This window comes from Trichomycterus rosablanca, chromosome 1 (genome assembly GCF_030014385.1).
Source record: "Trichomycterus rosablanca isolate fTriRos1 chromosome 1, fTriRos1.hap1, whole genome shotgun sequence".
NCBI classification, from domain to species: Eukaryota; Metazoa; Chordata; class Actinopteri; order Siluriformes; family Trichomycteridae; genus Trichomycterus; species Trichomycterus rosablanca.
In genome coordinates, this window is record NC_085988.1 from 75,839,843 (window position 1) to 75,865,847 (window position 26,005).

At 38.8% G+C, this 26,005-nt stretch overlaps 1 protein-coding gene across 1 annotated transcript in view; it reads left to right on the forward strand.

The window, feature by feature from the left end:
• LOC134324741 (xylosyl- and glucuronyltransferase LARGE1-like) overlaps nucleotides 1–26,005 on the forward strand; it is a 124,044-nt gene that overhangs the window by 43,811 nt on the left and 54,228 nt on the right. The window contains exon 2 of the mRNA XM_063006680.1: nucleotides 2,698–2,889. Within this exon, the coding sequence (XP_062862750.1) occupies nucleotides 2,784–2,889 (106 nt within the window). The 5' untranslated portion in view covers nucleotides 2,698–2,783. The remainder of the gene's footprint in view (nucleotides 1–2,697; nucleotides 2,890–26,005) is intronic.

Consider the following 26,005-nt stretch of genomic DNA (forward strand, 5'->3'; position numbering starts at 1 on the left):
TTTTAAAGAAATAAATAAACTGTACATAGACAAACTATAGGGTGTTGCAATAATACTTAACTGGCTTGTTCTTTTGAGATGCAGCACAGAGATGATCATGTGTGTAGAGAAGCACACTTTTTCATTAATTATGGAATCTTCAAAGGGACAAAATGCACTCAATATGTAAACACATACATCAAACATTGTCAGCACACTACACCTACACTATGCAAATAAATATTGTTAAATCGCTAAACACAAACCCCAAATTTCAAATCAAATTGCATATTTAACGTGAAACAGCTCATTTTGTGGTCTGTGGTGCGAATTTCACAGCCGTGAATTAGGTAGGGCCTTATTTATAATGTGTCACACACAGAAACATGTAATTTATTTAAAATAATATTTACATTTGTTAGCAATTGCTATGGTTGAAACTAGGGGTGGGTGATATAATATTGTTCATGATAATACCGGTATAGTTGTAAATTCGATATGACGCAAGCAAACGCGCGTCACTCGCTCTCAAGCGCATAACAGTGAAATAATGGTGACCAATGCAGAGAGTAGTACCAGAGTTAGCACTGAGGATGAACTATTCCCTAAAAGGGGAGCTACATCACTAGTGTGGAAGTTTTTCAAATACAGAAGGTCAGACTCCAAACAAAAGACTGTAATTTGCAAAACATGCAAAAATACTGTGACGACAAAGGTGGCAACACATCACATTTATTTCACCACCTAAAGCAAAAGCACCCGCGTGAGTACGACGAGTGTCAGTCACTGCGTGAGTCAGAGAATTATGTGAGGCCAAAAACTGTCGGTGAACGAACACAGAATAAAGCAATAAGCCACGAGAGGCAGTGCGTTACTGCGATTTTATCACGGGGAAGGTCGTTTTGGCACGACGCGAAGCAGAGTGCCTAAAACGTCTTTCCCCGTGATAAAATCATAGCAGTAACGCACGGCCTCTCATGGCTTATTGCTTTTATAAAACGGCGGTCAACATAAAATATAATAAAATACAACAATGTTCAATAAATAAATGTTTTTATTTACAGAAACACTTACAATAAAGCATTCTTCCGCGAAATCACGTAGTCCGTTAACAGTGTTTCTAGGCAACTTGAGGGCGAACATAACATTCACTTTTTCTATTCAGTGGCGTATTAATATGGAATGATGAGAGGTGGTCATAGGTGTGCGTTTATCGGGGATTTTACAGCGGCTTCGAACGCGGTTCAGCCAATCAGATTTTAGGACCGGAACTATCCGTTTTATAATAAAGCAATAAGCCACGAGAGACCGTGCGTTACTGCGATTTTAGCACGGGGAAGGTTGTTTTGGCACGGCGTGAAGCAGAGTGCCTAAAACGTCTTTCCCCGTGATAAAATCACAGCAGTAACGCACGGTCTCGAGTGGCTTATTGCTTTTATAAAACGGCGGTCAACATAAAATATAATAAAATACAACAATGTTCAATTTATAAATGTTTTTATTTACAAAAACACTTACAAAAAGCATTCTTCCGCGACCCCAGGAAGTTCGTTAACAGTGTTGCTAGGCAACTTGAGGGCGAACATAACATTCACTTTTTCTTTTCAGTGGCGTATTAATATGGAATGATGTGAGGTGGTCATAGGTGTGCGTTTATCTGGGATTTTACAGCGACTTCGAACGCGGCTCAGCCAATCAGATTTTAGGACTGGAACTATCCGTTTTATAATACACAGGTTACCACACAGGTTACCATCTGAGAACGTTTAAAACACAAAAGTGCTAAGCGGAATGCTTTCCTTCGCGTATGAGCATGAAAACGGAATCACTGAGTCAATGAGTCAGAAATGACTCTTTTCAGACGAATTATTCATTGGAATCGAATCAGAAAACTCACTCTGTGGGCAAAACAACTCCGGTTCAAGAGATTCAGATGTATAAACCAATCAGAGCTTCGAATTCAGATTTTAATAGATTTTGATAATAATAATAATAATACATTTTATTTATATAGCGCTTTTCAAGATACTCAAAGACGCTTTACATAAAACAAATAATCATAAAAACAATACAAAAACCGTACAAGTGAATGAATTACCAGTTTCAGCTTTCAACCGCGACAGCCGAGAGAATAAATGATCTAAGATGGTTTTCATTAGTTCATTAGCCTCCAAGGTAAGCTGCGGTTATGATTTTATGCTGCTGTATGGTTGATCTGGGTCACGGTGCTGCTGTTTACCGTGCGATTTCATTTTGCAATGATAGCAAAGCATTATCAACTATTGAACTTTTATGGGATTTTTTGATGCTCATTAATTTGAAGTAAAACGAACAGTATAAATGTGATTGTGAGATTCTGCTGGTTTGTTTAACATAAATATTGTCAATATGAATACAAATACAGCCTGTAATAATACAAAATATAAACAATGTTATTAGTCAGTATTTATCAGAACTACAATGTTTTGTATTTTTAAGAGAACTTATAAACAATATAAGCTAAAATACGGGCAGTGGCCTGCCATTGTACTTTAAGTTTACATTATATCGTATCGTATTGTATATCGCCACTTCTCAAAAGCATATCGAGATATGAGTTTTTTAGCCATATCGCCCAGCCCTAGTTGAAACATCTAAATTCATCTCTCTTTCTTCACCTTATAATATTAAATATTTGTCATCATATTAAAACATCACTTTTATCATCTTTCTTTTTAGACAGTGCCATGCACCTCCTAGCAAAGAGCTGCATTCCAAACAGAGGTCCCTCAACCTCCTGAACGTTGCCTCTCTAGCAGCTAAGAATGCTGGGAATGTGTCGTGGGCGCAGGAAGTTCCTGGCTGCCACCCTGGCCCTGCTCTTTATCCCGGCTCTTACTTGGCTTTACCTGTCCGCTGCCAACTTCACAGGTAGGAGATCTATACTATGCTTGGTTCTGTTTGTTTTCATCTGAATGACCTGACATGGCTTGATGACTGACTTACAGTGAAAACTTACATTTTGTGAGTGTATTTTTTACTTTCTGAGTAAAAGTTCTGGTATGCTAATACACTCTTATTAGCACTGTTTGGCAGCCTGACCTTTCTCGTTTTTGCATTGTTATTTTAGTAAGAAGGACATTTCATTTACATAAGCATGGCTTGACATATCTCAGCATCCAACTGACCTAAAAAAGAACCCATTAGACTCTGCAGTGAGGCAGCAATTAAACAAAAGGATGTTATTAGAGTAAAGGCTAGTGGTACATTTTTTTTCTTAATAATGTTTTTAGGATAAATGCAGTCTTTCTTAAAGTTAGCTTTAGAGTTAACTTTAGAGTTTTTATTATTTTTCCAACCATCTTTTTTTAATTGCAATTTAAACAAGCTACTAGCTATTTTTTTCTTGAAGAGGGTTTGTACAAGCTTGTTTGAACTTGTTTCCTGAATAAATGCTTTTTGCTTTAGAAGGAATCAATACTTAAAACTATAGCCTTTGGACCTTTTTGTATATACACTGATCAGCCATAACATTAAAACCACCTCCTTGTTTCTACACTCACTGTCTATTTTGTCAGCTCCACTTACCATATAGAAGCACTCTGTAGTTCTACAATTACTGACTATAGTCCATCTGTTTCTCTGCATGCTTTGTTAGTCCCCTTTCATGCTGTTCTTCAATGGTCAGGACTCTCACAGGACCACTACAGAGCAGGTATTATTTAGGTGGTGGCTCATTCTCAACACTGCAGTGATACTGACATGGTGGTGGTGTGTTAGTGTGTGTTGTGCTGGTATGAGTGGATCAGACACAGCAGCGCTGCCTGAACAGTCCACCAACCAAAAATATCCTGCCAACAGCGCCCCATAGGCAGCGTCCTGTGACCTCTGATGAAGATCTCAAAGATGACCAACTCAAACAACAGCAATAGATGAGTGATTGTCTCTAACTTTACATCTACAAGGTGGACCAACTAGATAGGAGTGTCTAATAGAGTGGACAGTGAGTGGACACGGTATTTAAAAACACCAGCAGAGCTGCTGTGTCTGATCCACTCATACCAGCACAACACACACTAACACACCACCACCATGTTATTGTCACTGCAGCGCTGATAATGATCTGATAATGGTCCTGTGGGGGTCCTGACCATTGAAGAACAGGGTGAAAGCAGGCTAAAAAGATATGTAGAGAAACAGATAGACTACAGTGAGTAATTGTAGAACTACAAAGTGTTTCTATATGGTAAGTGGAGCTGATAAAATAGACAGTGAGTGTAGATATATATAGTTGTTTAGCACTGTTATTGATGAATTACAGTTTTAACTAAGTTTTCCTTTGTTTATTTGTTTAATAATTTATTTACAGTGAGAGTCAGACACTGGACTTTAATTATGCCATGTACTTTAACACTAAATGCAGTGAGAAAAGAACAAAAGGTATTTAATTGCTTCAGTTTTTAGTGTTTATAATACTTTGAATGCAAATATTCATTTTAAATCTACACACACACAGTGTATCTTGACCTGTACTTATGACTGTGAAATAAAAAAGTATTGGTTAACAAAGTAACATAGCATTTTTTAAGTTAAACCAATAAGAAACAAATTATTAAGTCATAATATTTACAAATGTATATATGTAAATGTTATGTTACAATAATTTGTGCATTTAAATAATATACAATAAAATTGGAACCACAGATTTTCCCTAACAAGGTGCAGTACGCAATATTTAACACATCCTCCTACGTTAATAATAAGGAAGGTAATAATAAAGTCGGCAGTCAATCAGATAGAGTTTTAAGGTGACCTAAAACAGCAGGGACAACAGATCATCCAAATACCTAATGTACCTTATGAAAAATTGCTGACCGAAAAAGTACAATGATACATCTCTAAAATGTGCACATAAGCACTTAGACAGATTAAAACACTGTACTGTTTAGAGTAAAAATAGAACCCTTTGGCAATATTTCAGTTCATTGTGTTCGGAGAAAGACAGTCCGAGAACATCATACCCATATTAAAGTATAGAGGTTAGAGTGTTATGATATGGAGCTGCTACCATGCAAGCAGTTCTGGCACGTTACGCATTATTAGTATTATTATTATTGAAGAAAACCAGAATTTTGGGATGTACTGAAATATATTACAGGAAAATGTGATTTTATCAACTAATGTATATTATACCAAGACAGAATAACTCAAGATCAGTATAAAAAAAAAAAGAATAATAAAATTAGGAAAATGATTTTGCATTGCCAAACTCCTGCCTTTTTTTTCTCCAATTAAAATATTTATTTGGACACCAAATTCATTTGGAAAAGGATATCCAAATTAAATGTCTTACAATAGATGTCTCAAACAATGGCACTACAATAGTAAGTACAGTGGTACCTTAAAACAACGTCAACTGGCTCTGGGTGTGGCAGAGAGTTTAAAAGACATTGAGTTTCAAGGTATTTTTTCCCATAAGAATGTCTGAGAAAACTGTTGTGTTCCATGGTCCTGTTGAACCACATATTTTTTCTACAAATGAAAAATAATGGGGTTGTTTTTGACACGTATACACTAAAAATAACACAAATATAATATATAAAAAAACTGAAATAAAATTGAAAACAGTTAAACACAATAAAACTTGCATTTTACCTTACTTTTTTATTGTTTCCTTATGCTTCTTAGTCGTGGAGATGCTTGATCTTGGAATACTGTATTTTGTTCAGTAAAGGGGGGTATGCTGGAGACTATCCCAGCTTTTCAGTGGGCGCAAGGCACACAGTAACACCCTGGACACTCTGGCCAGTCCATTGCAAGGCATACACACACTCACATATAGGGCAATTCAGTGTCTCCAATTAACTTGACTGCATGTTTTTAAACTGTGGGAGGAAACCGGAGCACCTGGAGTAAACCCACGCAGACAGTGCGGAAAATCCAGATAAACATAGATATTTGTGGATGCTTTTAGGGTAATTTCACAGTTAGTCCACACAAATGCAGATTCGTCTCATTTAAAAAAAAAAAAAAAGACATGTTGAGTTTATGTTAAACGTTGAGTTTAAGGGTACAAATTTCTAGGTGAAGGTTGTGGAGTTTTTGAGTTTAAGGGACATTGAGTTACAAGGTAGTACTGTACTTATGTCTGTAATAATTTGTTTTCTATTCATCTGTTTTTTAAACAAATACTTATTAATTCAGCACTGTCGCCTCACAGCAAGACGGTCCTGGGTTTGATCCTCAGGTGGGACGATCCGGGTCCTTTCTGTGTGGAGTTTGCATGTTCTTCCCGTGTCTGCGTGGGTTTACTCCGGGTGCTCCGGTTTCCTCCCACAGTCCAAAGACATGCAAGTGAGGTAAATTGGTGATACTAAATTGTCCATGACTGTGTTCGATATAACCTTGTGTAACTAGTAACTACCGTTCCTATCATGAATGTAACCAAAGTGTAAAACAGATGTTAAAATCCTAATAAACAAACAAACAAATTCTGACAAAAACTGTACAAATAATTGTGAATGTGGGTCTTTGGAAATTTGTGTCCATTCAGTCAAAAGATTCTGATTTAGATTTCTAAGGGCGGTTACTGATGTTGGACAAAAGGCCCGAGAAGGCCTTTCCAAATGAATCCTTGTCTTACACCACATTAACAATAAAGTGCCGTTAATTTCATAAATGTGCCATGAGTGATAAAATGCTGATAATGGTGCAGCCTTTAGGCCATAGGACCAGGATGTCTTTCCCATACATGTCTCCAAAGCTCTTCTGTGTCCTATTAGGTAAAGTAATGCTGCCAAAACTGTTGTTTTCTGCCATGCTCAGAATCACCATTTGTTTTTTGAGGTGGAAAATAAAAATAAAAAAAGGACTGTGCAGCTACATGCTTCCCACTTTGTTTTTAGTGACCCGGAAAATTCAGAAAGGTTACTCTAAGATGTGCCAGCAGTATCAGCTGAAAAGAAAATACTGCACAAGTAAAAATAGATTATAAGAGCAGACCTTTCTCACCTTATGAACTAAAACAACTCCATGGACTGTGCAGTGAAAAGTTCCTACACGCATGAACAGTCTTACTCTGGATACAGGTAGAGACTAAATCCAATAAGCAGGACGCTTAACCAGGGAAGAACATTACTGTGGCTAAAGAGCCACAAACAAAAGTGGAACAGAGATCAGTCAAGTAAAAGATGGACAAAATAACAGAAACAAATAAAATAAAAGAAGCAATCGAGAAATTAAAATCAGCTGAGCTCCTCTAAAAGAAGAACAAAGAATGCTGGCATATAAACTGTGGGTATCAAAAGTTCCGGCCTCACAGAGCGTGCAGATGTCGAAAAGGCATGGACATCATACAACACATGCCAAACAACAATGAGCCAGTGGAGAGCTGGCATCGAGGGTGAAATTTAAAGAGCTTTTACTGCTATAGCAAAACAGTCCGTAATGGAGTGTCATAAGCCACCTTTGTGCCTTCATGCCCCCTGACCTCCCTGATGGCATGGTACATGGGCATTATACTGCAATCCGTAAACCCTGCCACTCTACATGGCTGGTGGGCCATTGCAGCAATACATTAGTGTAGTGACTATAGTGGTTTGTTGGAGCAAAGGTAGTTATGCTAGCACACTTAAAAATTAAATATATATATATAATAATAATAATAGTAATAATAGTAATAACAATAATAATAATAACAATAATAACAATAATAACAACAACAACAATAATAATAATAATAATAACAATAATAATAGTAATAACAATAATAACAATAAGAATAATAACAATAATAACAACAACAATAATAATAATAATAATAACAAAAATAAATAATAATAATAATAACAATAATAATATAAATAATAATAATAATGCTATATGAAAGGACATCAGTTATATTATTGATTATCAGTATTTAAAGCTGCAAACCCCCTAAATTATCTTCAGTACAATTCAGACATCTAACAATTCTTTCACTTGCAGAAATTTGACATTATGACATAAAAATGCAATAAAAATCTGTATTTCTGTAAACTATTATTTAAACAAATTTTGAATTTGTAATTGATGACTGGTCTTTTCTTGTTTAATCATATAGTAACTGAAGATACTAATGCAGTTTTGTGAGTTAAAATGTTGCCCATTTTTGCTTGATACACTACTCAACTGTCTACTCAACCGTCCTTGGTTCTCTCAGATCTATATATTCATTATGGTTGGGATCATGCAGAGGTTTTAAAGGTCATGCAGGAGCTTGTTTTTTACAGAATCATTATACCCTCACCTGTTATCAGTTCATCTGCTCATAGTACAACGGTTTAAAATGGGGTAATTTAAGTATTCTATACATTTTTATTTATTTATTCTTGCAGTGTGTTGAAAAATCTCATTTATAATTTCTTTATATGTACAAAATACATAGTTGGTCATTTCTTTAAACTTTTGTTAGTTAAGTAAATCTTTAAGACAGAAACAGGTTAAATATTTTAGTTTTTATTCTCCATTCATACATTTATTCATATATTGTTTACAACTAAATCCTCTTCAGTTAATGTTCTGCTCTGGCATCAGACAAAATATAGGACAGTTGCATAGTCATGCCCCATCTCCTTGTGCTTTGACACATAATTCGATTTATTTATGTCTTTAGTGTTATGGGCTCCTGTTGCTTAGTCAGTTTACCCTCCGGCGACATGCTGAGAATGCAGAATAATTTTTCCTGCCCTTTTCCGAGACATTTTAATCTCGGCTCTGATCCAAAAAGTAATTGCATTACCCTTCCATGAAGGAGCCATGACTCCACGTTGGAATAATATTGAGTAATAGTGAGGTAAAGCTATGCCAAGGTCAGAGATTTTTTTTTATGTCCTTACCTCACCCCACCACCCAACAGCCTCATGCTAAATATGTTAGAATTTAAATGATGACCTTTTTGGAGACAACAGAGAAATGGGAACGCACTGTAATCTTAAAATGCATGTATTCCAATTCTAGAATCATTATCATTAAAGATGACCTGATGGTCATCAGTGAGCGATTAAACTGAGTGAGTTTTTATGCTTAGCATTAGAAGTACAGTGATTATGGCAAAATTAGCTCAAATTAGCTGTCAAACTCTATGCATTTCAAAATTCTCAAAATCCAACCCAACAGTAAAGACCTTTATTTTATATTTTTGTTTATGTATTTTCTCCCCCTTTTCACGCTTTTTAGTGCATCCAATTGCCTGATTGCATCATGCTTCCTCTCCACCAATGCCAATCCCCGCTCTGATTGAGGAGAACGAAGCTAACGCACGCCCCTCCGACACGTGGGCAGCAGCCGTATGCATTTTGTCACCTACACTTTGACGAGTGCAATGTGGATCAGCACTGTGTACGGAGAGACACAACCTGACAGCACTCTTTTCCCATCTCTGTGGAGGCACCATCAATCAGTAATTGCGTTAGTTATGAGAGAGAGGCTTTTACTATCCCACCCCTCTCTGAGCAACAGGCCAATTGCTGTTTATGTGGCCGCTCAGCCCAGACGGCAGACAGAGCTGAGACTCGATACGATGTATTCGAGATCCGAGCTCCGGTTCCAGCGTGTGTTTTTACCGCTGCGCCACCTTTATTTAATCCCATCGGTCACAATTGTGGGTGCAAAAAATATTTGTACGTTTTAGTGCTGTAAAATGATAAGGAATTATTATATACATATGATTTTAGCAAAAAATAAAAAATAAAGGTTCTCAAAAGTATATGTGCAGTGTCATACATGTTGTGTAAATTGTCACATGACCAAAGCTGTTTATTTCCTGCTTGTTCCATGAAAAGAGGATGGCTACACCACAGCTCCCAAAAAAACAATTAGTAATGTATGTTTATATAAAGATAGAAAAAATATTTTTGGTACATATCATCTTTAGGGTGTCTAGTTTTAATATATGCATTTGCAATAACTCATTTGCAGTGAGGTCACAGAATGAGCAAATATGTTGATGGCAACAATAGTGACCGACAGGATAACACAGTGCATATATACATATGCACAAATATTAGTTATTTTTCTGCCTAACCTTATTATCTACTCTTTCTGTTAGTTTCACTTTGTCAGGTTCTGAATATTTTGGATCTAGGTGACTCCCCAGACAAGACATGCAGCATTGTAGTTATTCCTCTAAATGAGAAAGATGCTGTCCTTAGTGATTGTGCTAGTGATGGGTCAGATATGGAGTACGAAGGTGAGACAGTCCATTTGCCAGCCAGGCTGTTGAATGCATATGCTGAACTTATGCAAAAAGAGCATGACAGAGACAACTTTATTAGTGATGATGACCTCCCACCCATCACCACCTCTCCTCCATCCATGGCACCACTTCCTTCACTCCCTACCAATGTCCAATCTCTACTCAATCCAGACCAAAGACAAACAACTGTATATGAGTATGGATGAGCTCCTTATATTCTATGGGATCCTTATCACATCTGGGTAGACACATGAAGACACATGTACTGGTCACATGAGAGTGATGTACACAATGAAAGCATTTCAGATGCCATGCGGAGAAATCGTTTTGATGAAATAATGGCCTCAGTTCATGTTGTTGACAACACAAAAATCACTGACGACCCATTTTTTTAAGTTAGGCCTATCTTCTCTGAGCTCAATCAGTAATATAAAGTCATGCCAGTTCAGGAATGGTTGTCAGTGGATGAGAGCATGATCCCATACTATGACCGACATGGATGTAAGCAATTTAAAAGAGGTAAACCAATCCGCTTTGGTTACAAGCTATGGAGCCTTGCCTCATCCAGTGGTTATATGTATCACATGGAGCCTTATGGTGGAACCCATACTCTCCTGCCTGAGACTGGCTTGGGCCAGAGACCCAGCATTGTCCTTGGTCTTGCAGAGCAAGCTCAAGTGCCTCAAGGTTGCAAGTTTTTTCATGACAACGTCTTTACTTCACTTGCACTCCTTGATGAAATGACAAAAAGAAGATATGGGAGCTCTGTATTTCCCATACTCTGCATACTCGGCATTGAGTACTTCAAGAAATATCACGGGCAGTAGTTCAAAAGTTTGATGCACAATCTAATTGTGCAGTTGGTTCTGAATCATTATTTTATTTTATTCACTGTAGGTTTCTATCCTTTAATACACCGACTAGGCATAACATTATGACCACTGACTGGTGAAGTGAATAACACTGACTATCTCTATCACAACACCTGTTAGTGGGGGGGGGGGGGGGTATATTAGGCAGCAAGTGAACATTTTATCCTCAAAGTTGATGTTAGAAGCAGGAGTTTGACAAGGGCCAAATTGTGATGGCTTGACTACTGCGTCAGAGCATCTCCAAAACTGCAGCTCTTGTGGGGTGTTCCTGTCTGCAGTGGTCAGTATCTATCAAGTGGTCCAAGGAAGGAACAGTGGTAAACCGGTAACAGGGTCATGGGCGGCCAAGGCTCATTGATGCACATGGGGAGCGAAGGCTGGCCCGTGTGATCCGATCCAACAGATGATCTACTGTAGCTCAGATTGCTGAAGAAGTTAATGCTGGTTCTGATAGAAAGGTGTCAGAATACACAGTGCATCACAGTTTGTTGTGTATGGGGCTGCATAGCTGCAGACCAGTCAGGGTCCCCATGCTGACCCCTGTCCACCGCCGAAAGTGCCAACAAAGGGCACGTGAGCATCGGAACTGGACCACGGAGCAGTGGAAGAAGGTGGCCTGGTCTGATGAATCACGTTTTCTTTTACATCACGTGGATGGCCGGGTGCGTGTGCGTCGCTTACCTGGGGAACACATGGCACAAGGATGCACTTTGGGACTAAAGCAAGCCGGCGGAGGCAGTTTGATGCTTTGGGCAATGTTCTGCTGGGAAACCTTGGGTCCTGCCATCCATGTGGATGTTACTTTGACACGTACCACCTACCTAAGCATTGTTGCAGACCATGTACACCCTGTCATGGAAACGGTATTCCCTGATGGCTGTGGCCTCTTTCAGCAGGATAATGCGTCCTGCCACAAAGAAACAATGCTTCAGGAATGGTTTGAGGAGCACAACAACGAGTTTTAGGTGTTGACTTGGCCTCCAAATTCCCCAGACCTCAATCCAATCGAGCATCTGTGGATGTGCTGGACAAACAAGTCAGATCCATGGAGGCCCCACCTCACAACTTACAGGAGTTAAAGGATCTGCTGCTAACTTCTTGGTGCCAGATACCACAGCACACCTTCAGGGGTCTAGTGGAGTCCATGCCTTGATGGGTCAGGGCTGTTTTGGCAGCAAAAGTTGTCCAACACAATATTCGAAAGGTGGTCATAATGTTATGCCTGATCAGTGTATATGTAAAGGCTTCCTCTATCCTAAATGTTATCCTTATCTTCAGTGTAAATAAACCATATGACTGCAATGCTGTTGTTAGTGAATGCATCACATTATCCCACCGGTCACAATTGTGACCACACATAAAATAGAATTTTTTATCTATTTTTTCATGGAACTTTAAAAAAATTATGATTGATTATTTCAAAGGGTTACTCATAACACATGATTTGGATGTTTTCTTGTCTGGGAAAAATTCGGGATTATATGGGTTAATGCTATGTACTGATAAATCAGTTGCAATACTGCAACTTGCAACAGATTTATACTATGTGTAGTTTATTTATGAATGATTATAAGACTATAAAAAAGGGATGCGGACTCTGAGACTTTTGGGCCAAACCCCCCAAAAGCTCCAGTTAGATTAATGCTGACTATTCACAATTACCTTTCAGAGGTGAGGCCCCAAGCAAGGCAGCCATAACAGTGAGGAGAATTTGTGGTGGGCTGTGGTGATGGAAGTCTTGGCTGGGGATGGGTGGACTTGTTGGGATTGTGTGATTGCTGGATGTAATTCCAGCTAGGCTGATTAATGTACCGTGCTTTAGGCGACAGGTGTCTCATAAGACTTGGCAAAGATCTACTGTATGTCTAAGCCCAGGTCTAAGCCAATGAGCAAGCTGGGGCAATTGAGGCAAGGAAACTCTCTTAGGTACCTGAGGAAGAAACTTTGAAAGAAACCAGGTTTTTGTAGGGGAACCCATTTTCTTGGGTTGACGCTGGATAGTGGAAACTGGGAATATAAAGAAAACTGAGTGTAAAAATATATAGATTTAGGAGTTATGTGTGTTATGTAGTGTGACAAGGCTAGGAACTAATTAGCGAATAGGGTTAGTTGAGCTGCTATTTGTAACTCACAGTGTTTTTGGTAGGGTAGTCTTGGAATGTTTATGTATTGTAGCATCACTTGACCTAGTGTGATGGTCGATTGAGTTGTATGGGTTATGACCCTAATAGGTAGAGTTTGTTTTTAAGTTTAAATGATGGAGACTGTGTCTTTGTTTAGGTCAGTGCGGCTGAAGAGGAGTTGGCGACCTGTGAGAATTTTATTTGTGGTGAAGGAAGATTCTGAGTATTTAGAACATGTGTCAAACTCAATAAATATTCAGGTAATGGGATGCGGTGGTATAGCTGAAATGCTGCTTGATTGATAGGAGCTGTTTTATGTGATAAGGAATAACGAAGATGTTTCCTTTTTATCCACATGTGGGAAGAGAATAAGTTTGATGTTTGGTAGAACTAGCTGCAGGGTTGATTGGGAGGATCATAAATAATGAGGTAGAGATGTAGAGTTTAAATTAAAGTGTTGAGGCTTAGGATATTGGCATTGGTATTTGAATGATGGGATATGAAGGGTTGTTTACAGTATTCAGTTGTTTTCATCTCAGGGTATTATGAGGTATTAAGATCTCCTTCTGGACTACCTGACAATTTAGGTCCTCCAAAAGTTTGATTTGACATTTGTCTCCTTTGAATGATTATAATTGCTGTGTTTAGTATATAAACAACTTTTGGTTTGTTCATTTTTCTTCTATAGAAGCTTGATCTGTGGTTAAATTATTGCTCTATTAGTTTTCAATGTTTTGAAATTACAGTGAAACATTCTAGTAAGTGAGGTTATTGTTGATGGATGAAGTAGCTGACCTTCTACTTACAGTACTGTGACAGTATACAGTCTGAGCAGTTGAGGGTTAAGGGCCTTGCTCAAGGGCCCAACAGTAGCAACCTGGCAGTGGTGGGGCTTGAGCCATTGACCTTCTGATTACTAGTCCAGTACCTTAGCCACTAGGCTACTGTCCATGTTTATGGTGTAGACTAGGGGTCATGTGTTATCTACTCAAAACTATATTTAAATGACTATGGCTGTTGGAATAGATAAAGATACTTCATCCTATATAAAGTTTAGAAGCGTAAATGTTTGAAACTAGAGCTTCTCCTTTGTGGATTATTTGTGGGCAGGTGGTGCCGGTTTAGATACTGGCGTGTTGAGCTGCAGAGGTGAAAAAGCTTTGGCCAAAATGGAACGTGGACAAATGGAGCAAAATCTGGGTTAAATGTTTTGTTAATCTGGAAAAAATACCTGAAACTGAATGTTCAAGTCTTGAGCTTGATCTTTGAAAACAACAATGTATTAAAAATTGAATAATAATATATACTGTATATTTCTTTCAGTTTTTTTGAATAAATTTTTTATCCTGCAATCAATTAAAGCCCTGTCCTGTCTGATCCTGAATTGCACCCATTATTTTCTGGTGTAACCGGGCCCTTGATGGAAAAATAAATAAATAAATAAATAAAAAGGGGGTTAAGGACAATGAAATACAAATTATTTATTTATTTGCAATATTTATTTTTATGTATTTTTAATATTTCAGGTCAAGTTTTTTCCATATTCAATTTATCTTACAGTTTCAATTATTTATTTAATTATTTTTTTTATTTATTTTTTTTTTTTTTTATTTAATTTATTATATATATATTTTGTTTATGCATTTTCTCCCCTTTTTCTCCTGACTTTTTAGCGCGTCCAATTGCCCGATTGCATCACGAGGAGAAAGAAGCTAACCCACGCCCCCTCCAACACGTGGGCAGCAGCCGTATGCATTTTGTTACCCACACCAGACGAGATCAGCTGCAGACCAGCTCTGTGTACGGAGAGACACACCCTGATCCGCACTCTCTCCCCGTCTCTGTGCAGGCGACATCAATCAGCCAGCAGAGGTTGTAGTTGCATCAGTCATTAAAGAGTCCCTATCCGGCTCAATACCCCACCACTTTATGAACAACAGGCCAATCGTTGTTCATGTGGCCGCTCAGCCCAGCCGACAGGCAGAGCTGAGACTCGATACAATGTATTTGAGATCCCAGCTCTAGTGTGCTAGCGTGTGTTTTTACCTCTGTGCCACCTGAGCTGCCATGATTTATTTATTTTTTCTACTTTTGACCCTGATCTGGTGTGGGCATTAACTGAGGGCATAGTAAAATGATTTATGGCATAACAAAATACTCTGAGGAGTCTTTTCTCAATGCTGCCCATAAGAGTTTTGACTCAACATTTTCTATTCACTATATTTACAATATTCAGTAAAAATAAAACTGACGCTGTTGACAAAGTTCTGTTTAGAAGGTGTTTTAGACAGCATTTGGCACCCACTGCAGTATAAAAGCGATAAACTCTGCCAGACTGTGCAGTTTAACAGCCATAAAATAAAAAGACGTCTTTAGGTGGGGAATTTGCCGGGTCTGGAAACGAAGCAGAGGACTACAGTGAACATCTATAAAGCTCAGTGCAGACATTCTAGCAATTCTAGTTAATTAAGACACAGCCTATCCCAGCTTTTCAATGGCCGCAAGGCACACAGAAACACCTTGGACAGACACACATACACACACGCACAAACACATACACACACCCATTAACCTATAGGGCAATTCAGTGTCTCCAATTAACTTGACTTGCATGTTTTTGGACTGTGGGAGGAAACCGGAGCTCCCGGAGGAAACCCACACAGACATGGGGAGAACATGAAAACTCCGCACAGAAAGGACACGGACCGCCCCCCAATTAGCATCGTGCTTCCTCTCTGTCTATGCCGAACCCTGCCCTGACGGAGGTGATTGAAGCTAACCCGTATCCCCTCCGAAACACGAGCAGCAGCCAGATGCATCTTTGCCACCCACACATTGACGAGTTTGGCGCCACCTAGCGTTGCATGCGGAGAGACACACCCTAAGGGCACCCTCTCCCATCTCTGAGTAAGCGCCTCCAATCAGCCGGCAGAGAACGCAATCGCATTCTGACAGAGAGAGACCCACATCCGGTTCTTTGTCCCACCCCCCACATGAGCAACCGGCCAATCGTTGCTCATATAGCCACTCAGCTTCGAACCGGTAAAGCAAGGCTGGATTCGATACCACGTTCTCAGAATCCAGCCCTGGTTGCAGCGCGTTTCTTTTTACCGCTGCGCCACCTGAGCGGCATTGTTGGATACTTTAATATTCATTATATGAATAAGCATGATCCACTTAAAATCACACTTGACTCTTCTTTAGAATCTATGGGTATTAAGATAAGATAACATAAGATATACTTTATTTGTCATAAATACATATACAGTACAATTAAATTCTTTCTTTGCATATCCCAGCTTGTTTGAAAGCTGGGGTCATAGCGCAGGGTCAGCCATCGTACGGCACCCCTGGAGCAGATAGGGTTAAAGGCCTTTCTCAAGGACCCACCAGTGGCTGCATAGCAGAGCTTGGATTTGAACCGCCAATCTTCCGGTTAATAGCCCAAAGCTCTACCCACTAGGCTTCTACTGTCCCTATAATGCAGAGTTTTTTACCTAGAAGGCAGAATGAGTTTTGGTTGTGTATCAAAAGACAATATTTGGACCCCTTCTTTCTTTGCAGGTTAAAATTCCACTGAAATGCATTGTTAGCCACTATTACATTGCTTGTTAGCTTACCAAGTCATTTATTTCAGATTATAAATATACATGAGGACACACTTCAATGTGACTGGACATTAGCTAGACACTTCAACAAATTGACTAGAGCCTCTAAAAGCGACAAAGGACACAGTAACAGAGATCATTTAGCCTGAGAATTGCTCCAGAGTAAATTACCGCCGCATCTACTTCACCTCTCACCACACACCCTGGGTTACAGTTTCTTCTCTAGCTCTTCACAACGCTAAATTAATTGTGTGAATCGAAACAAACAGATAGTAATCTTTTTTTAATTGAAAGCTGGTGTCAGAGGCCGAGAGGGCAAAAGTTGCTCAGGATGACTGGGCCACTTTGTTGACTGAAGGGATTGTGGGTATTATGAGAACTACTCAGAACACTTTAGTGGCTCAATAGAGAAAAGTCATTCATCCATCACTTAACAGAATGCACTCACCCAGCGAGAGACCTCTAAGTCACACTGCAATGCTTCATTACACAGTGTTTCCATTTCAATTTTAATCTCTACTAATGCAGCTATAAACTCAGAAGATGGATGTAATATTTGGGGATTCCATGCAAAAAATAGCCATATCATGACAATATAAATGAAAAAAAAAAGGTGAAAACAAAATCAGATAGTAAAATATTCCAGTGTTGCAGGACTATTGTGGTAAATAAAGACTAAACCTACATGGGTTACTTTTACCTCAGGTTTTCCTCCCAACTCTAAAAACATGAAAATATGACTAGCCAATAAAAGGCCATTCTTTTGATTATTCACTACTCACACATCCTTGTACAAGATAGAAAAAGTATGACTTCAAATTCACATACATAAATATACATATACACACCCACCAGGCATAACATCATGACCACTGACAGGTGAAGTGAATAACACCAATTATCTTTTCATTACGGCACCTGTTAGTGGGTGGGATATATTAGGCAGCAAGTGAACATTTTATCCTCAAAGTTGATGTGTTGGGTGATTTGAAAAATGGGTGATTTGAGTGAGTTTGACAAGGGCCAAATTGTGATGGCTAGATGACTGGGTCAGAGCATTTCCAAAACTGATCCCAGTCTGCAGTGTTCAGTATCTATCAAAAGTGGTCCAAGGAAGGAACAGTGGTAAACCGGTGACAGGGTCATGGGCAGCCAAGGTTTATTGATGCACGTGGGGAGTGAAGGCTGGCCCGTGTGGTCAGATCCAACAGACGAGCTACTGTAGCTCAAATTGCTGAAGAAGTTAGTGCTGGTTCTGATAGAAATGTGTCAGAATAAACAATGCATCACAGTTTGTTGCGTATGGGGCAGCATAGCCGCAGACCAGTCAGGGTGCCCATGCTGACCCCTGTCCACCTCTAAAAATATCAACAATGGGCGAGTTTGTTGACTTGACCTCCAAATTCCCCAGATTCCAATCCAGTTGAGCATCTGTGGGACGTTGAACAATTGTGTTCAGTTTTTACCCAATCATAATATCCTCATGTGTTTCTCAAATTTCACCCACGGGGATGAATCTTATCTTAATCTTATCTTATATAGTTACTTTGCCATTGTCCCATCGTTTTGGGAGTGTGGGGCAAGCATTAAATCTTAAAACATTAAATGTGTACACAAAATACTATCAAGTTGTAACATGACCAGTTGTGCCTTTGCACTAGAGCAACAGTTAAAGCCCAGTACCTGTGAGACCAGGGAGAAAAGATCCAAGTGGCTGGACACTTAGCCAAGGTAGAACGATACTGTGACTGAAGAACCATAAACCAAAGAGAAATGACAAAGTAAAAGGTGGCCAAAAGTGACAAAAAATAAAATAAAATGCACAGCCTGAAGCAGAAAGGTGATAGAACAGATAGATGAGCACATTAGTGAGAGTAGGGGATATCATACTCCACCTGCTCACCCAGAAAAGAAAACATGTTCGCCCCCATGGGGACATAAGCCTAAGCTGCCTCCAGTGAACATCAGAAAATTGTTTTTGCCCTACAGGGGTGATGAGCACCCAGTGAAGCACGGAGCCGCCTAGGAAGGTAGAAAAATGGATCAAAGGACAAAACAGAGTATCCATATGTACCAGCTAGAGAATCCAGAGGTCCGTGGCAACCTAGACTCTCAGTAAAAAGGCCAGGAATTCTACAAGAACCATCGACAGATAAACCAAGAACAATGGCTGACTGCCACTTTGATGTCTGGAGTGGGTGTTCTTAGTGTGGATTATGTGTGGCAGCCTGCTGCACACATTACTGGACAATCAGCCAAGGTAGAACAATACTGTGACTACTGGATCCACAATCCAAAAAGAAATGACAAAGTAAAAGGTGGCCAAAAGTAACAGAATAAACCAAATAAAATTCACAGCCTGAAGCAGAAAGGTGATTTCCTTCGGGATCAATAAAGTGTTATCTTATCTTATCTTATAGAACAGATAGATGAGCACAGTAGTGAGAGTAGGGGATATCGGTCCAAGTACCTTTGGTCATTTGTTTTTCACTTCAAATCCCAAAATAAAAAAACAAGAAAACGGGCCATTTTTCATTTAAAAAACAATATTGATAAACGGGAAAACGGGGCGTTATTTGTTTTCCGTCCCAAGATCAAAAATCAAATAACAAACAGAAATGTAAAAATGGGTCATATTTTAATTTTCCAAAATCAACATCAACACATCAGTTCAACCGGAATTAACGCGTGCATCCGCTGACATGCGGATATTTGCTTCTTATATAGACCGTGTAAATCAAGCACAAGTGTTGCAAATTGCAAAAGTAATAATAATGTGACAACGCGTACTGACGTGCACATATTTGCAAAAAAAAAAAAAAAAAACAACAACAAAAAAAACATTATGAAAAAGCGAGTCCATACTGGACGTTGTACACCACCGTGGTCAAGTTAGTTTCATTTAGTTATTTAGTTAATTTTAAGTCAAAGCTGTTTTTTAAATGTGAGGTTCATCTCCAGTAACAAACTAAGGGAGCATCTTAAGTGTCCTGAATAAAATGCATTAAATGTTGTAATAGTTACACAGTGACATGTACGATTAGTCATGCCTGTATTACAGAATTTATTCCTATACGGTAAAAAAAAATTATTAATGTAAATTTAGTGACGACGGTGAGACGTTAGTAAACAGTATTTTTTTTTCTTAAAATAGCCCTTAAATTTATGAAAAATTGTTCTTTTGAGGATTACAAGGGCAGGAAAAAGTACGGAAGACACAAGTCATAACGGGACGCGGCGTAACGTTATTATTACTTTTTGCTTTGTCTTCTCAACACTTGTGCTTGATTTACAATGTCTATATGAAGCAAATACATTTATTTCCGGTTGAACTAATAAAAAATTTTGATTTCGAAAAATTAAAATATGACCCGTTTTTCAATTTCTGCTTGTTTGTTATTTCATTTTTGATCTTAAAAGAAAAAATAAATAATGCCCCGTTTTCCCCTTAATCAGTATTGTTTTTTGAAATGAAAAACATCTCGTTTTCTTGTTTTTCAATTTTGGGATTTGAAGTGAAAAACGAATGACCAAGGTAGACGGACCGATATCATACTCCGCCTGCTCACCCAGAAAAGAAAACCTGTTCGCCCCCCTGGGGATGTAAGCTTTTCCCCATGGGGGAAGGTTAAAAGAATAGGAAGTTAAAAGGATGTAAATACTGGTGAAAAAGAAGGTTGGGCATAGTTTGGCACAGCATACCAGCCTCACACCTCATAGGACAAACAACGACGAGCCAACAGAGCATTGGCACTAATACTGTAATTTAAAGAGCTCTCATGGCGGTAGCGAATCAGTGCTTAATGAGGCACATCGTCTGTTGATTTAAGGAATAGACAGATTATTTTTTCAATACATTTTACAACATGTCTACACTTTTTGTGAAATAGGAGTTGTACAACAAAAACTAAGATATATAAAAACAACTATTGTATAATATTTGATAATAAAATCTGCAATAAGTACTTTGATCAACTGTCCCACCCAATAAATAAATATTCATAAAAAAATATTGCAAATTAGCATATGTTCTACTATAAATTTACATTGTGATATGCTGTAATATAAAAACTGTAACTCCAATGGGTTACTATTTGGATGCATTTAAGTAAAACAAGTAAATGGAACAAACTCACCTCAAATCCAGAAACCACCTGTACCAAAAACTCATGTTAATACAATGTGGAAACAGGTCAATTTGAATCACTAATAGTCAAGTCAAATTTATTTGTGTAGCGCTTTTTACAAAAGACATCATCTCAAAGCAACTTTACAGCATCCAGGACCAACAGACCAAGAACCTTGCTGAGCAAGGGATTTCTGGTCTGTCAGTCCTGGATGCTGTAAAGTTGCTTTGAGACGATGTCTTTTCTAAAAAGCGCTACACAATGCCAAGGGTGACAATGGCAAAGAAAAATTACAGAAATAAACCTTGAGAGGAACCAAACTCAGCAGGGACTTCCATCCTCCTTGGGTGGCCTGAAGAATAATTTGAATGAAATAGAATGTAATACAGCTGTAATGTGTTATATATGCACACTACGTTATTAATGCTGACCTTGTTCTGCTACAACATGAATTCAAATGTTATGAACACAATAAAAGCTGGAATGCTAAAAGTTACTCATTTTAATCTTATTTAGTTCCAAATTAACTTTTGTGTTGTCTTAACATTAACTTTACTGCCTTTTTATTTGGGGTTCCAGAGAACCCAGTGTTGTGTGTGTAAAATTAAATTACACTGAGTTTAAAATTAATTAAAATAATTAACCACATTAGTGAGAAAGAGAGAGAGAGAGAGCGAGAGAGAGAAAGGCAGCTGTATCCTCAACAACAGACAGAAACTAAAAACTAATGTACACTAGTACCCCTTTTCCACCAACGCGAACGGTTCCGGTTCTCGAACTTGATTTTCCACCAAAAAAAGAGGTTCCAGACAGCTAACTTGCATTCTAATCTGGCACCACAGAATACTTGGTTTTTCAGCACAAACTGTGACGTCCTCTGTGGGTGTGTAAAAGTGTAGAGGTTTGGGTGCTTTCACATGAGAAGCTACAAAACCACTGTGCTGTTGTCTCGTATAGAGCTTGACGCTGCACTTTCATCTTTCAGTTCACCTGATATTTTCAAAGCGCCTCAAAAGAGATTAACTGTGTGATATGACATGGTAAAAGTGACCCAGACAGTACGAAAAAAACACTTAACGTGGCTTTTTAGTTTCTGCCTTAACATAGTTATTGTTATTGTTATTTATATTTTATTATGTTACACACACCGAGACCTAAGTAACTGCATTTCGTTCTAATCATGTACATGGTTTTGAATGACAATAAAGCTGAGTCTGAGTCTGAGTCTTGTTGTACTAAAACAATGAGCGATGAATTTCGGCAGTACAGAGCACTTATAACCAGTAATATCGGAGAGAAATGTTGTGTTCCTATGTTGTACTTTTGATACATTGAGCCACGTTACGCCTTTTTATGTTAAGCTTTTTCGACTTCGGAATCTCAGAACCCCGAGCTGCATAACAACCACACATGAAATAAATACAACTAAACACAGATATATGTATTGTATTTTATAGTGGGTTTAATGGTTATTTCACACAAATGGATGTTCTTGACATGGAACTTTAGTGATGTTTCATCACACCGCTCGAGCCGAGCGCTGAGCAAAGCAGCTTTTTGCGTCGAGGGTTGCAGTGAGAGCGAAGCGCAAAATGCTTCACACGTGAATGCACAAAAGAAAACAACAACTGCGACAAACACGTCTACGTCTTCTTATCACCAATAGCTGAGCGATGCTTTTGCATAAAAACAAACATCTGTAACAACAGCACAAATGCTCACACATAATCTACACGCTCGGCCATCATGTTACTACTCTTTACTTTCATTGTGTAACGCCCACTATTGATGACGCATGCTTGGTTCCCAAAAACTGGTGTAAATGCGGGTCGGTTCTCTAAAAAACACCAAGGTTCGAAGAAACCCGAACAGAACCAGAACCAGAGTTCTTTCAGTGGATAAGCGCTAACATGAGTGTATTTATTAGGGGGTGTTTGGAACAGAATATTAATATAAAATATTGTTCATATGCAGTTTTCATAAAATTAGGAAAGGTTATAAAGGATCAAGCTGATTGAAAAAGGCTGAGGATATGATGTGAGCTGTTGGAGTCTTGAAGCTCTCAGGGATGCTAATCAGAACATGAGGGTTAACATAGATACTTTCTAACATCCTGTCATTCTCCCTACATACAGTAAATGTAAAGGCTTCCACCAGGAAAACAAGTGAAAGTATTTTTTCAGCTTTAAAGAACGCTGGATTAGTAGTTTATTGAAAATGCTCTTAGAGTAATAAATGGTCTCAGCAGCAGTATCCGTATTATTCCTTTTTTCTTTCTCTAGTACTATTTGCTCAATCCCAGAGGACAGCTACACAGCAGAGTCACGGCTGAGATGAGTGATGCTGCTATACAGTTAAACTATCTGTCTTCTGACCGTGATCAATAAAAGCAATAACAGCTCAAACACCCATTTACTTTCCTGCTCCACCAATGCAATTGCATGTGGATGTGTGGGTGTGAGTGTGTGAGCTTTGGTATGAGAATAGAAAAAAAACAATTACACAGCAAATATTTTTATTTCTTATAGCGGCATGTCATGAGGGGCTGATGGCTGCAGGATTGTCTGTAGAGACCAGTGAAAACCTTTTGTGGTTTTCTTATGTCTTGTTCTTAAAGACTTAATGTACTGTTAAAAATAAATAAATATTGGGGCCAACAAAAAGTCCTCAATTTAATTTTATTTACTTTAATTTTTTTTTTCAGCAATAAATAGTAATAATAATAATAATAATACAAGGTGAGTCAAAAGTCTCAGGACACTCTTTTATTTCAGAAACGAAAGGGAAAATGACATATCTGAATACCCCAGCAAGTAATGGGTGAGGGGGCCTATCTTTTAGGCTATGTTCAGAACATGACCGGCATCTTGAAAGCCGCCATATTGGATCAAGGGCAAGTTTTTCCAATAGGAAGGTGGTCATGTAGCATATCAAGGAAGACCAGAATTTTCTAAAAAATTTATTGCCGCAATCGGATTTGCAATATCTCTTGTGGTTCAAAAGTTATCAACACAGAAATTCGCAACAACAACCGGGAACATTCCCTGTGATGCACAGCTATTTGATGTGTTCAATGTGTTGTCCCTGGTGCTGAACACAGAGCTAAAGGCACTGGATCCAATCGTTATGAACCCGCATGAGAATCTCTGGAGAAATGCTGTCACAAGCCTCCACGATGCGGTGCTGAAGGTGGTGTTTGTTGTTTGATTTTCTCCATAGTGTGGTGGAGCCCCATCCTGTTGGAAATAACAGGGGAAACTGCCATATTCGGTCAGAATGGATGGGAACACTGTTTCCTGTAGCATTGTCAGGTAGCGCTGAGCATTTAGGGTCTGGTCGATGAAAATGGGTCCGATTACGCGGGTGCCCCATATTACACACCACACCATAACCTTCACAGTGAGGGTTTTTGTCACTCCAGTACTTCACGTTCTGGCGGTTGACCTTACCACTGACATAAAAATTGGCCTCGTTACTGAACAGAATGCCCTGTGCGAATGCGGGATCCCGTTGATGTTGGTCTAACACCCAGGTGCAGAACTCGACACGTCTATCAGGGTCATCCTCTGATAGTTTCTGCTGCAGCTGGATCCTGAAGGGGTGCCACTTATTGGTATGAAGAATCCGCACAAGGGGTGACTGGCTGACACCACATTCTGCTGCAAGACGTCGCGTGCTGCTTCGTGGACTTTTCGCAAAGGCTGCCAAAACCATTGTTGAGGTTTCTTTGTTCGTAGTGGTCTTCGGACGACCACTACGTGGCTTGTTGTACACAGTCCCGGTTTCTCGGAATTTGGCTATGAGGGATGCAACAGTGCTGTGTGAAATTGGTGGTCTTTCTGGGTGTCGGTTGTTGAAGTCTGCGGCTATGATACGGCAGCTGCGTTCCCCGGACATCAGAATCAATCCTCTCTTCTTTCGTCAATTCCATCTTTAGTTACCTGCAAAATATTGCAAATCTGACTGCAGCAATCGATTTCTGAGAAAATTCTTCTTCTTTGATATGCTACATGACCACCTTCCTATTGGAAAAACTTGTCCTTGATCCAATATGGCGGCTTTCAAGATGGCGGCCATGTTCCGGACATAGCCTAAAAGATAGGCCCCCTCACCCATTACTTGCTGGGGTATTCAGATATGTCATTTTCCCTTTCGTTTCTGAAATAAAAGAGTGTCCTGCGACTTTTGACTCTTTTTTTGACTTTTTGAAGTTATTAAAAATATTAATAAAAATGTGCATAAATTTTTCCAGTTTTTTTGTGCTATTTTTGTTTATGCATTTTACCCATTTTCTCGCAATTAAGTCGACACGGTGGCTAATTGGGTAGCACTGTTGCCTCACAGCAAGAAGGTCCTGGGTTTGATCCCCAAATGGGGCGGTCTGGGTCCTTTCTGTGTGGAGTTTGCATGTTCTCCCCGTTTATGCATGGGTTTCCTCTGTGTGCTCCGGTTTCCTCCCACAGCCCAAAGACATGTAAGTGAGGTGAACTGGAGATACAAAATTGTCCATGACTGTGTTTGATATAACCTTGTGAACTGATGAACCTTGTGTAATGAGTAGCTACCGTTCCTGTCATGAATGTAACCAAAGTGTAAAACATGACGTTAAAATCCTAATAAATAAACAAACAAAAATAAATAAATATTGGGACCAACAAAAAGTCCCCAATTAAATTAAATTTACTTTAATTTTTTTTTTTTTCAGTAGTTTTTTTTGTCAATAGAACTGTACAGTACAGCAATAAATAGTAATAATAATAATAATAATAATAGTAGTAGTAATAATAATAATAGTAGTAGTTACTGAAAATATCTTTAAAAATATGCATAAATGTTTCCTTTTTTTTTTTTTTTTGGCTATTTTTGTTTATGCATTTTACCCATTTTCTCCTAATTAAGTCAGCACGGTGGCTCAGTGGGTAGCACTGTTGCCTCACAGTAAGAAGGTCCTGGGTTTGATCTCCAGGTGGGGCGGTCTGGGTCCTTTCTGTGTGGAGTTTTCATGTTCTCCTTGTGTCTGAAGGGTTTCCTCCTGGTGCTCCGGTTTCCTCCCACAGTCCAAAGACATGCAAGTGAGGTGAAT